Source organism: Chiloscyllium plagiosum, unplaced genomic scaffold (genome assembly GCF_037043375.1).
Source record: "Chiloscyllium plagiosum isolate Xiang-an unplaced genomic scaffold, Cpla_swu_hap1 HiC_scaffold_45, whole genome shotgun sequence".
Classification (NCBI taxonomy): domain Eukaryota; kingdom Metazoa; phylum Chordata; class Chondrichthyes; order Orectolobiformes; family Hemiscylliidae; genus Chiloscyllium; species Chiloscyllium plagiosum.
In genome coordinates, this window is record NW_028270183.1 from 8,377,021 (window position 1) to 8,390,635 (window position 13,615).

General features: G+C 41.5%; 1 protein-coding gene across 1 annotated transcript in view; it reads right to left on the reverse strand.

Annotated features, from left to right (window-relative positions):
- The window catches only part of LOC122552261 (complement C3-like), a 115,016-nt gene that overhangs the window by 14,087 nt on the left and 87,314 nt on the right, over positions 1 to 13,615 (reverse strand). Inside the window, exons 33-37 of the mRNA XM_043694948.2 lie at positions 12,990 to 13,041; positions 10,971 to 11,058; positions 5,784 to 5,873; positions 3,239 to 3,344; positions 2,636 to 2,725 (exon numbers count right to left, since the gene is read on the reverse strand). Coding sequence (XP_043550883.2) covers positions 2,636 to 2,725; positions 3,239 to 3,344; positions 5,784 to 5,873; positions 10,971 to 11,058; positions 12,990 to 13,041 — 426 coding nt within the window. The remainder of the gene's footprint in view (positions 1 to 2,635; positions 2,726 to 3,238; positions 3,345 to 5,783; positions 5,874 to 10,970; positions 11,059 to 12,989; positions 13,042 to 13,615) is intronic.

Consider the following 13,615-nt stretch of genomic DNA (forward strand, 5'->3'; position numbering starts at 1 on the left):
TAGTGGGTCAGATCTTAAACAATGATGAGACAGAGTACAGAAAAGAGACAGAGAGCTTAAGGGCATGTGCAAAGAGAACTATCTCTCCCTCAATGTCAGCAAAATGGAGGAGCTGGTCATTGACTTCAGGAAGTGGTGTAGAGGGCACCCCCCTGTCTGTATCAATGGAGCTGAGGTGAAGATGGTCAACAGCTTTCAAGTTCCCAGGGGGGACGATCACCAACAATCTCCAACAATCTGTCCTGGTACATCCATGCTGGCGCAATGGTTAAGAAAGCACACCAATGCCTCTCCTCCCCCAGGAGGCTAAGGAAATCTAGCATGTCCAAAAGGACTCTTACCAATTTTCATAGACGCACCACAGAAAGTATCCTATCTGGATGCATCACAGTTTGGTGTGGCAACTGCTCTGCCCAAGACAGCGAGAAACTACAGAGAGTTGTGAACACAGCCCTGTCCATCACACAAACCAGCCTTCCATCCATTGACTCCATCTACACTTACCACTTCCTCGGGAAAGCAGCCGATATCATCAAAGACCCCTCCCACCCCAGTTATTGTCTCTTCCACCCTCTTCTGTTGGGAGGAAGATGAAATAATTTGAAAACACACAGCAACAGATTCAAGAACAGCTTCCTCTCTGTTGCTAGCAGACTTTTGAACAGGCCTCTCATATATTAGAGTTGATCATCCTCTGCACCTTCTCTGTCGCTGTAACACACTATTCTGCATTCTGTTCTACTACCCTGATGTACTTATGGGAGGTATGATTTGTCTGGAAAGCATGCAAAACTCTTCCCTGTATCACGGTACATGGCAATAATAAATTAAAATCCTTCTTCAAAATCTCCTTTTTGATATAAAGTAGACTTTTGCAACCTTGCCTTAATTCTGGAAGAAGTTGTTCTTGATGCAATTAGAGCACAGGGACAGCAGCAAAGTGGGCCATTCAGCCCTTCAAGTTGAATTACGTCTTCACTTGGAAGGTCTTGATCTTCTTCCTCAGAAGACGGCACCTGTTCTCTCAGCCCTGCAGTATCGGTCACATCCCCTCCATATCTGCTCCAGTTATGCAGACCACAACATGAAAGGATTGTGTAGCACACTCTGGATCATCTACTATATACACCCCAAACTGACCCCAGCACTGGAGAGTCACCTTCATGAGCTATCATCTGCTTCACAATACCCAGGATGGAAGAATAGCTACTTTTCCAAACTATTTCATTAAATGCATTTTAAAACATGTCAAAGAATGATATATGCAAAGAGAAAATGTGGCTTTTTATAGCTTTCGGGTGACCAACAATCACCAGAGTTTGAACTCTTAGAGATGACCTTACTGAAACAGAATTCTTACAGGGCTTGACAATTTGGAACATTGCGTGCAATTCTGGTCCCCTTCCTATTGGAAGGATGTTGTGAAACTTGAAAGGGTTCAGGAAAGATTCGCAGGGATGTTGCCAGGGTTGGAGCGTTTGAGCTCGCTGGAAGAGAAAGCCATGGACTCCAGTATGAATTCTGCCCATCAACTAATACTCCTGTGTTGGACATTGTTGTCACTCATGTATGTATGGCTATACTTCATATTCATAAAACAGGCTGGGGCTATTTTCCCAGGAGCGTCGGAGGCTGAGGGGTGACCTTATTGAGATTTTAAAAATCATGAGGGGCGTGGATCGGATAAAGAGACAAAACCTTTTCCCTGTGATAGAGCAGTCCGGAACTAGAGGGGAAAGGTTTACTGTGAGAAGGGAAAGATATAAAAGGGTCCTAAGGGGCAACTTTTTCTCACAGAGGGTGGTAGGTGGATGGAATGAGCTGCCAGAGGAAGTGGTGGAGGCTGGTATAAATGCAACATTTAAAAGGCATCTGGATGGGTATATGAATAGGAAATGTTTGGAGGGATATGGGCCAAGTGCTGGCAAATGGGACTAGATTGGGTTGGGATATCTGGTCAGCATGAACAAGTTGGACCGAAGGGTCTGTTTCCATGCTGTACATCTCTATGACTCTAAGCTTGATGCTGACAGGTTTTTCTCTGCTGGCTGGAGAGCATGACCTGAGAATGAAAGGCTGGTAATTTAGGACTTAAATAAGGAGACACTTCTACCCTGGTCATGCTCCTGTTTTATGAAGATGAAGTATAGCCATACATACATGAGTGACGACCATGTCTAACACAGGAGTGTCAGGTGGTGGACAGAATGCAGGCTGGGGTCAATGGCTTTCCATTACACAGTGACAATGCTCAAAGGAAGGAGCTATACTCACAGGCAGTGCAGGTTAAAGAAATTTAACAACAATGTTAAATTCCATCTCCATCACTGGAAGTGGAATCCAGCATAAGAACAGGATCTAAGTAGATTGGCTACGACCCATGTACACAATTACTAAAATGCTCTGCATTCTCTGGGGTATTAAAACTGATGTAAGTCAAGTTTGCACTAGAAACCAAGGCATCACAAATGGTATATCTACATCAATTGATGTTAACATGAAAGAAAATATCATCCAACAACAATTGCATTCCCGGGAATAATAGCACCACATGAAACTTTTAACGTAGATTACAGCCTGAACATAATTAAATGAAAAAATATACCCATATAAATCTAATAAAACTGAATCTTACCTTCTGCACATCTGCAAACATCACCTTGACAGATTTTGCTCAGCATGGAACTCCTTTCATTGACATTGTAGAATTTAGTGCAACTGTTCTCTGCATGAAGGTAATGAAATTGACATAAATATAGCGTAGCTGTATTAAGACAAGCAATATGAACTACTCACCCTCAACGTAAAGTACGAAAACTGACTTCCTAATAAAGCCTCTCTGAAAATCATGAATGGAACACCTTGATTATGAACCCAAAATTTACTGTGTGCAAGAATAATCATGTAAAGTTTCTTTGTCCTGAGATAGAAAACAATTATCAAATTTAGATAAATTCATTTCACAATTAATACTTAGAGATTCCTAACTTTAGCATACCTCCTTTTTTGAGAAGTGAACTGAATTTTATCATTTTGTCAAGTCAACAAATATTTTAATCTCCACAATTGAGTCTATTTCAAAAACCTTTAATTGTTTTTTATATAGCTGTCCTGTGTTCATTGTCCTACTTTTCCTTTGACATACAATTTTTCAAGCAACTTTACATTTTCTTTCTTTCTTATGTTAACTTGGTTTCCCTTGGGTGGAAATCAGTAATGTAGTCTTGCAAATACTTACCTGTGTCATAATATTCGTAAATCTTAACAGAAGCTGGTTGTATAAGTCCGACTTTGAAGAATTGATGTACTTTAAATCCGAAACAAGTTTCTTCTAAGTGTGAAACCTGTTTGTGATTTGGAAGAGAAAATCAGAACACAATTGATCAATTAAATAAAGTCCCAAAAAGCTGCTCTCTCATTGGACTGGTAGCAGTTTAACCCGAGGGTCACCATAACTCAGGCAAGAGGCAAAGTTGAACACAGAAACATAGAGGATAGGAGCAGAAGGAGGCCATTTGGCCCTTTGAACCTGCTCTGCCATTCATCACCATAATTGGTTGATGTCCAACCCAACAGCCAAATCCTGCTTTCTCCCCATAACCTTTGATCCCATTCCTCCCAAGTGCTATATCTATCCACCTCTTGAACACATTCAATGTTTTGGCATCAACTCCTTCCTGTGGTAATGGATTCCACAGGCTCCCCACTCTTTGGGTGAAGAAATGCCTCCTCATCTCCGTCCTAAATGGTCCACCCCGAATCCTCAGAGTGTGACCCCTGGTTCTGGATGCACCTACCATCAGGAATATCCTCCCTGTATCTACCCTGTCTAGTCCTGTTAGAATTTTATAAGTCTCTGTGAGATCTTCCCTCACATTTCTGCGCTCCAGTGAAAACAATCCTAAACTAGTCAATCCCTCCTCATACGTCAGTCCCACCATCCCCGGAATCAACTCAGTAAAGTTTAGCTCCACTCCCTTGAGAGCGAGAGCATCCTTCCTTAGAAAAGAAGACCAAAACTTCACACAATATTCTAGGGGTGGCCTCACCAGGGTCCTGTACAACTGCAACAACACATCCCTGCTCCTGGACTCGAAATCTCTTGCAATGAAGGCCAACATACCATTTCCCTCTTTACTGCCTGCTGCACCTGAATACATACCTTCAGCAACAGGTGTACAAGGACACCCAGGTCCCACTGTACACTCCCCTCTCCCAATTTATACCCATTCAGGTAGTAATCTGCCTTCTCATTTTTGTTTCCAAAACCTCGCATTTATCCAAATTATACTCCATCTGCCATTGATTGGCCCACTCACCCAACCTATCCAGATCATGCTGAAGGACTTCTGCATCTTCATTACAGTTCACCCTCCCACCCAACTTGGTATCATCTGCAAACTCTAAGATGTTACACTTTGTTCCCTCATCCAAGTAATTAATATATATTGTTGAGAAAGAGTATCCTGCATGATAATCTCAGCCAGTGAGGGAACTGGACCTACATTGTTGGTATCAATGTTGCATCTCAAATCAGACATCCAGCCAACAGAGCTAACCAACCTACAGTTAATAAAATTTAGCTAAATGGATTAGTTCAAATATGTGAAATGAAGGAAATGGTGCAGCAATATTGGAAATGCAATTCACCTGAAGAGTGTTTCAGAAGTGTTAAAGATAGACAAAACGTTGACAAAACCTTATACTATGCATGCATGGTTGAAATGTTCAACACCATTAAAACTCAATTGTTAACACAATCCGAATTAAATTCTAATTTGATCAGAATAGCTTCTAACTTCTGAAACCTAGTGACAAAAAAAAATTAAAATCCAACTCATTAGCATGGTAGATGGTAAAGTTCTCAAATTTTTCATTTTGAGCTTCAGTTTAAATTTAGCAGAGGAGAAAGTGAGGTCTGCAGACGCTGGAGATCAAAGTTGAAACTTTATTGCTGGAACAGCACAGCAGGTCAGGCAGCATCCAGGGAACAGGAGATTCGACGTTTCGGGCACAGGGCCTGTGCCCGAAACGTCGAATCTCCTGTTCCCTAGATGCTGCCTGACCTGCTGTGCTGTTCCAGCAATAAAGTTTCAACTTAAATTTAGCAGATACTTAAGAGAAGGGGCTGACTACGCTGTACAAGAGATGACATCAGTAAGGGAGTGGTGTGGTTAGCTCAGCTGGATGGATGGTTGGTTCAGAACGCAGAGTGATGCCAACAGTGTAGGTTATTTCCCACACTAGCTGAGGGTACCATGAAGGACTTACCTTCTCAATCTCTCCCTTTACCTGAGGGATGGTGAGCATACAGTCAGAATTTGGTGAAATAAATACTCTTCCTTAGTAAGATGTGCAAAGGAAGTAGAACCAGAGCATTTTTCTTGCGTTGCTGGAGCAGGTTGTTCATGGATCATTTGTCACAGACACTCAAAGTATCTTACTGACAAACAGTGGAGTCTTTTGTACCAAACAGGTTAATAGAAATGAACAATGCTTGCATATCATTGTTGTTAAAATGATGTTGCTCACTTCAATGCAAAATACATAGTCTGTTGGATGATGTCCCAAAGTTAGAGCACGGATCAGATTAGGGTTAATTTTTTAAGCTTTCCCAATCTGGGAGCAACTAAGCTGGTAAACAACTAAATGGGGCTGTGTGGGTTTCCTTACCGGGAGTACACCAGCTTAGAAAAATTCAAAATGACCAACACAGCTACAAACATTTTGGGACCAAGTGCCAACATCTTTCTTTTTTTGTGGAAATGTAAGTAGTTTCTTACCGAATCCAAATAAATAATCAATGATCCTTGAGCTGATAACGCCTTGTCTAGTTCAAATCTTGATATATAGGTATCGACTCCATTTTGAAGCTGGAAATAAAGGTTAATAAATTATTGGATAGAAACATATTGCAACAATGTTAAGGATATAGAACTAGATTTGAATGTTCAAGGGATGACGTGGTTGTCAGATCACTTGCTCCATTTTTATATGTAATCAGGTAGACAGCTCCTGTCTCTGCAGAGGACATAAAAATTCTTAAGATCAATGATCTCCAAGAGAATATTCAAACTGAGTTCAGTCATAAATGAAAATATTGTCCCAGTCATGGCTGCCACCATCAGATACATTCCTACCTCAACCAACAGCATTTATATCTTCTTCAACTTGTGTGCCCACTCAGGAAATTAAGGGACATGGAGATCACAAGAGGAGATCAAGTCAAGGTCAGCCGTGACCTTATTGAGTGGCAGCACAACGTTGACATTTCAAATGGCTGACACCAGCCCCCACTTCTTAAGTTCGTCAAAGACAAATTGGTCATTTGTTGGGCTGGTTGCAAGAGATCCTGCTGTGAACGAGTTATGTAATAGCTTTCTATTGTTTGAAGCGATGCAGTTAAGTGAAACACTTTGAGATATTTCTCAAAGGTCACGAGGTTGCAAAACTAAGAATTAGGAGCTTGAATAGGATGAAAAGACCCTATGGCCTATTCTGTCAGACAACATAATCATGAATATCTATTTAAACTGTACCTTCCCTCACTGTCTTCTTATAATTCCCTCAATGCCTAAATTGCACTCTTGAATCCCTCCCAAATAAATGGCCATCCACAGCTGTTTGCGAGGACACCTCCAAAAATTCACAACTCTCGAGTAAAGAAATTTCTCCCCAACTCAGGCATCTGAATGGCTGACCACTTATCTGAAGACAATGCTCTTCATTCAGGGAGACAGCCTCTCCACATTTACCCCACCAGCGACTCAAACAAGGTGACCCACTATAATGAGATCATCTCTCACACTTCCAAAGCTATAGGCCATTCTACTCAATCTCTCATCACAGGATAGCCCTGTCATCCCAGGAATCAATGAACATTACCCATTATGGCTTTGTTAACGAGGACACTGGAAGTCTACAGAATTGTACACCAGGGCGCAGACTCACCAAAGCTCAGAACATGAGCCACAAAACATCCTTTCTCTCATAGTTTAAACTCTTTGTAATAAATGCCAAGTTATTAGTTCCCTTTATAACTTTTTCGCTGCATCGCCATTCACAACTTTGTGCACGAGGAGAACCGAATCTCCTCAAATATCAACATTTACTAGCTTGTCATCTTTTTTAAAAAAAAAATGTATTCTGGTTTCCTTTCTTCCTATCAGTGTGGTTAATCCACGCTTACCCATTCACTTCCAAAATATATTCAATGAACAGTTTCCCCAAGTTTCTTTTTGTTCTTCCAGATTATACGAAAATTGGAATCCCAATAGTAACTCCATACCTTTGACACAAGGTGCCCCCATTTTGTGTTTTACGCTCTGATTATTGTTAGGGAGACCATAACTATTCTTACAATTGCTACAGAGAATGCTGGAGAAACTCAGCAGGTCAGGTATCATCTGTGGAGAGAGAAACATTCAATGCCTCAAGTCCCATATGACCTTTTTTCATGACAGACTCGAAATGTCAACTGTATTTTTTTAAAATCTCTTCATAGATGCTGCCAGAGCAGATGAGTTTCTTCAGCATTCTCTGTATTTGTTTCAGACTTCCAGCATCAGCAGTGGTTTGTTTTTATAACTACACCTAGATTTGTTGTTCTACATTATTTCTCAGCTCCACCCATACTGATTCAGCATGGAGGCGGGGTGATCATAATATGGTTGAATTTACTCTGCAAGTTGAGAGGGAGAAGATAGAATCAGAGGTAACAGCATTACAGTTGAATACAGGCAACTGCAGAGGCACGAGGGAAGAGTTGGGTAGAATTGACTGGGAGAGGAGCCCAGCAGGAAAGACAGTGGAACAGCAATGGCAGGAGTTTCTGGAAATAATTCAGGAGACATGGCAGGGATTCATCCCGAGGAAAAAGAGGCATGGTACAGGGAGGATGAGGCAACCCTGGCTAACCAGGGAAGTCAGGGATAGCATAAAGCAAAACAGAAAGCATATAATGAGGTGAAGGGCAATGGGAAACCAGAGGATTGGGAAGCTTACAAAAACCAACACAGGGCAACAAAAAAAGAAATAAGGAGGGCGAAGATTAAGTATGAGGGTAAGCTAGTCAGTGATATAAAGGAAGACTGTAAGAGTTTCTTTAGCTATACAAGGGGCAAAAGAGACGCAAAGGTGGACATTGTGCTGCTGCATAATGATGCTGGTGAAATAGTAGTGGGAAACAAGGAAATGGCTGAAGAACTGATTCATTACTTCGGGTCAGTCTTCACAGTGGAAGACAGGAGTAATATCCCAAAAAGTTCAGAGAGTAGGTGGGCAAAGCAAAGTATGGTGGTCATCACCAAGGAGAAGGTGCTAGAAAAACTGAATGGCATGAAGATGGATAGGTCACTTGCACCAGATGTACTACACCCCAGAGTTCTAAGGGAGATAGCTGAAGAGATAGTGGAGGCTTTAGTGGTCATCTTTCAGGATTCGCTAGAATCAGGAAGGGTCCCAGAGGACTGGAAAATTGCTAACATGATACCCCTGTTTAAAAAGGGAGTAAGGCAAAAGATGAAAAATTATAGACCGATTACCCAACATCGATCATAGGTAAGATCCTGGAATCCATTGTGAAGGATGAGATTTCTGAATACTTGGAAGTATATGTAAAATAGGGCAAAGTCAGCATGGTTTCATCAAGGGGAGGTCCTGTCTGACAAATCTTCTGGAATTCTTTGACGAAGTAATAAGCAGGTTAGACCAAGGAGAGCCAGTGGATGTAATCTACCTGGACTTCAAGAAGGACTTTGACACGGTGCTGCACAGGAGGTTACTGAGTAAGATAAGGGCCCATGGTGTTAGAGGCAAGGTGCTAGCCTGGATAAAAGCTTGGCTGTCTGGCAGAAAGCAGAGAGTGGGGATAAAAGGGTCCTTCTCAGGATGGCAGCCGGTGACAAGTGGTGTTCTGCAAGGCTCAGTTTTGGAACCACAACTTTTCGCTTTATACATTTATGATCTAGATGAAGGAACTGAGGGCATTCTGGCTAAGTTTGCAGATGATACAAAGATTGGAGAGGGACAGGTAGCATTGAGGAGGCAGGGAGGCTGCAGAAAGATTTGGACAGGTTAGGAGATTGGGCAAAGAAGTGGCAGATGGAGTACAATGTGTGAAAGTTTGAGGTCCTGCACTTTGGTCGGAAAAATAGAGGCATGGACTACTTTCTAAATAGGAAGAAAATTCAGAAGTCTGAAGTGCAAAGGACTTGAGGTTTCTAGTCCAGGATTCTTTCAAGGTAAACTTGCAGGTTGAGTCAGTAGTTAGGAAAGCAAATGCAATGATGGCATTTATTTTGAGAGGATTTGAATATAAAAGCGGGATGTACTTCTGAGGATCTATAAGGCTCTGGTCAGACCATATGTGGAGTATTGTGCACAGTTTTGGGCCCCATATCTCAGGAAGGATGCACCAGCCCTGGAGCGTGTTCAGAGGAGATTCACAAGAATTGTCCCAGGAATGAAAAGCTTAACATATGAGGAATGTTGAGGACTCTAGGTCTCAACTCACTAAGGTTTAGAAAGATGAGGGGGGGGGGGGGATCTAATTGAAACAGACAGAGTACTGAATGGCCTGGACAGAGTGGATGTTGGGAAGATGTTTCCATTGGTAGAAGAGACTAGAACCTGAGGGCACAGCCTTAGAGTAAAGGGAAGACCTTTTAGAACTGAGATAAAGAGAAACTTCTTCAGCCAGAGAGTGGTGAATCTATGGAATGAATTGTCACAGAAGGCTGTGGAGGCCAGGTCATTGAATGTATTTAAGACTGAGATAGATTGGTTCCTGATTGTCAAGGGAATCAAAGGATATGGGGAGAAAGTGGGAGCATAGGGTTGAGAAACTCATCAGCCATGATTGAATGGTGAAGCAGACCCGATGGGCTGAATGGCCTAATTCCTATGTCTTGTGGTCTTATGTCAATTTTCCAGATTAAGATCCTCTCTAACCTACTGTCTTGGTCTCATGCTTTATCACCACGGTTATTCCATATGCCTTTCAACATTGTATTATTGCTTTCATCCCCAGTCTTAGTTACTCTGCAATCACATGTCAGTAATAGCTACTGGGTCAAAACATTTTATCTCTATTTTTGTAATTAATGCACTCTTTTTTACTCATTCACAGAATTAGGGCATCGCGGGCTAGCTAGCATCTCTGAGGAGATGCTGGAGATCAGATTTGAGAGTGTGTGGTGCTGGAAAAGCATGCAAGTCAGGCAGCATCTGAGGAGCAGGAGAATCGACATTTCGGGAAAAAGCCCTTCATCAGAAATGAGGCCTACTCCTCAGATGCTGCCTGACCTGTTGTGCTTTTCCAGCACCACACTCTTGACTCAGCTAGCATTTATTGCCCATCCCTAATTGCCCAGAGGGAAGTTAAGAGTCAACCACATTGCTGTGGGTCTGAAGTCATGTGTAGGCCAGACCGGGTAAGGACAGCAGTTTCCTTCCCTAAAGGACATTAGTGAACCAGATGGGTTTTTCCAACAATCGACTTATGTTCATCATTAGATTCTTAATTCCAGATTTGAATTGAAATAAAATTCTGCCTTCTGCCGCGGCTAGACTCAAACCTGGGTCACCAGAATGTTATCTGGGTCTCTGGTTTAACAGTGTTGAGCATGCGTTGCTGGAAAAGCACAGCAGGTCAGGCAGCATCCGAGGAGCTGGCAAAATCGACGTTTCGGGCCGGATCCCTTCATCAGGAATTCCTGTTGAAGGGCTCAGGCCCGAAACATCGATTTTTCCTGCTCCTCGGATGCTGCCTGACCTGTTGTGCTTTTCCAGCAACACACTCTCAACTCTGATCTCCAGCATCTGCAGACCTCACTGTCACCTCTCTGGTTTAACAGTCCAGTGATAATACCACTCGGACATCACCTCCCCAGCATTCAGATAAAGCAACATTAATGTTGGTTATGATATAACATAAGCTTTTCCTGTTAAATAATAAACATTTTTTTTACCAAATCAAGGTCTGCCAAATCTGGAGAAAATCCTGTCAGCATGGAGATGTCTGCAATGGCCATTGAGGAATCTGCATCACCACGATACCTTGCAAGAGCACATTATTACAATTTTATTTACAAGATTAGCATTTTTAAAAAGTGACAATTGTCAGAAATCAGCAACTTTTATCAAGAGGGTTTGAAGATTGTCGAACATTCTTTTTTCTGATTTTAAAAACATTCCTTTTGGCAATAATTTATCCGTAAAGACATTGTTTTTCAGAATTGTAAATGCTACAAAATTAGATATTACATTTTAATTTTAAAGAAAAATATTGTAAAAAAAAAGGCTTCTATTTGAAGATAAAAGAATACCAAGAAATAAGAAATTGATTTCATCGAAGGCAGGAGGTCAACCCAGGCAGTCTTCCCCACTATATCTGTTAACCAGACAAGTAGCTTAAAACTCTAGAGGAGTCAAGAGAGATGGTGACTTGTCAAGATGAGGTATCATATATGTGGAATCTAAGTCCATGGGGAAATGTAGGTTTCAGTTAGACTAGCTTGAGGACAAGGGAGAGCTAACTATCTCCACCTCATTGTCAATGGCATTACCATCAGTGAATCAACACCATCATTATCACACAAGTCTTATCAACGACCATAAATGTAGATTGTAATTAATACACCATTTTTATTTATTCATTCGCAGCATTAGGGCATCATTGGCTAGCCAGCATTTATTAGGAGAAAGTGAGGACCCCAGATGCAGTCTTATCTGGTTACAAGAGCAGGGCAGAGATTGAGAATTCTGTTGATGGCCTGATGACTCCTGAAAGTCTGCCCACTATCTACAAGGCACAAGTCAGAGGTGTGCTGGAATACTGTCCACTTGCTTGGATGAATGCCTCTCCAGCAAGACTGAAGAAGTTCATCGCCCCTGAGAGAAAGCAATGTGCTTGATGGCACTCCATCCACCACCTTCAATGCTCACTCATTCCACCATCGGCCCAAGTGGAAACAATGCGCACCAACTGTAAATCGACAAGAGCAAATCACCAAGGCTCTTTTGACCTCATCTTCTAACTCCAAAACCACTAAAGGCTCAAGAGAAAGGGCAACAGGGACAGGGGTACACAATTAGCTACAGGCTTCCCTCCAAGGTAAACACCATCCAGACACATGACTATATTGCAGTTCCAATATTGCCAGTGCATCAAAATCCTGAACTCTCTCCCCAACAGCACAATGATTACATTACAATTACACCAATCTGAATGCAGCAGTTCAAGAAAGCAGCTAATATGAGGGCTAGGTACTAAGGATGCCATCTGTATCTTAAGTTAGAACAGTTTCATTGTTATGGAGGAGTGGAATCCTGACTGGAGAAATTGAAACATGGAATCGAGACAGCACCCTGACTAAAAGCAGGTTTTGGAGATGAGGTGTAAGTGTGTAAGGATAGAGGGGCTCAATTGCAATTGTATTAAACAAGTTGACGAAACACCCAAGGACAGTGAACATTTTACAACGTCATCTAGCGTGGAAACCAGGAAAGCAACTTGTCTGGTCAGCAGATGTATGAGAATGGCGTGATGGGTCACAGAAGATGGGTCCAGTGGACAAATTATATTTGAATCATCAGTGAAAAGAGAAAGAAGAGAAACTAAGATAAAAGTTCAGAGGTCGGTCAATAGAAGGTTTGCTTTGATGAGCACCAAGGAAGGAGATGAGCACAGCCAGGTCAGTGGATGGCTTCACTGTTAGTGACAGTAGTCTATGAGCTCCTCATACATAATTGAGTGATGGAGCAGGAGCAGAGAGTTTGATCGTAATTAGATATTCTTTGACTTCATGTGCAAAGATTGTTGATTTTATGAGGAGTAGTTCAATTGACAATGCAAGACTGAACCAATGTTAATACAAGGTTTTAAATATGTGTATTGATTATTTTCCATCCAGAAACTTGCCCAACTAATTTCTTTGACAATATCAGGTCTCAAATGTAATCAATTTATTGAAATCAGCGTTTCTTACTGAGCACAGACGGTTATCAGCAGAGAATTCAGAGCATCTTGGGGTCGATGTGCTGTACCAATGCAAAAGAAAAAGTTATTGCAATTAAGAACACTTCAATTCACAATTATGTACTCAAATGTGGATAAAGGATCAATTAAATTGTACTTATGTTATTCTTTTCCTGATCTAAGGTCATTCTGACAGCCAATCCAGTAATTATAAGGATTAGCCACTATTGTAATAAACATAGTCACCAGTGAAACCCAATTAGCAAACATCAAAGACATAAATGTCAGATCAGCAGATCTCAGTAATGATTTGGGAATAATATTCACCAGAAAACCAGTGTCACTGGGCCGAATTCCTGTAACTCCCTCCCCAAATAGTATTTCAACTGCAGCAGTTAAGAAAAGCAGATCACCATCATTTTCTCAACAGCAATTACAAGTAGGCAATGGACTGTAGCATCATCATCAAGGTTATATCCCAGAAGAGACTTAAAATAATAAAGCTGTCGGCTTCCTGGTATGGGTAAAGATTCTCCCACATCTATCCTGTCAAGCCTCTTAAAAAGAAATCAATTCTCACCCTTCTAAAGACCAAGGAATGTATGACTGGTCATGTAAAAAAAACGCTACAATAGA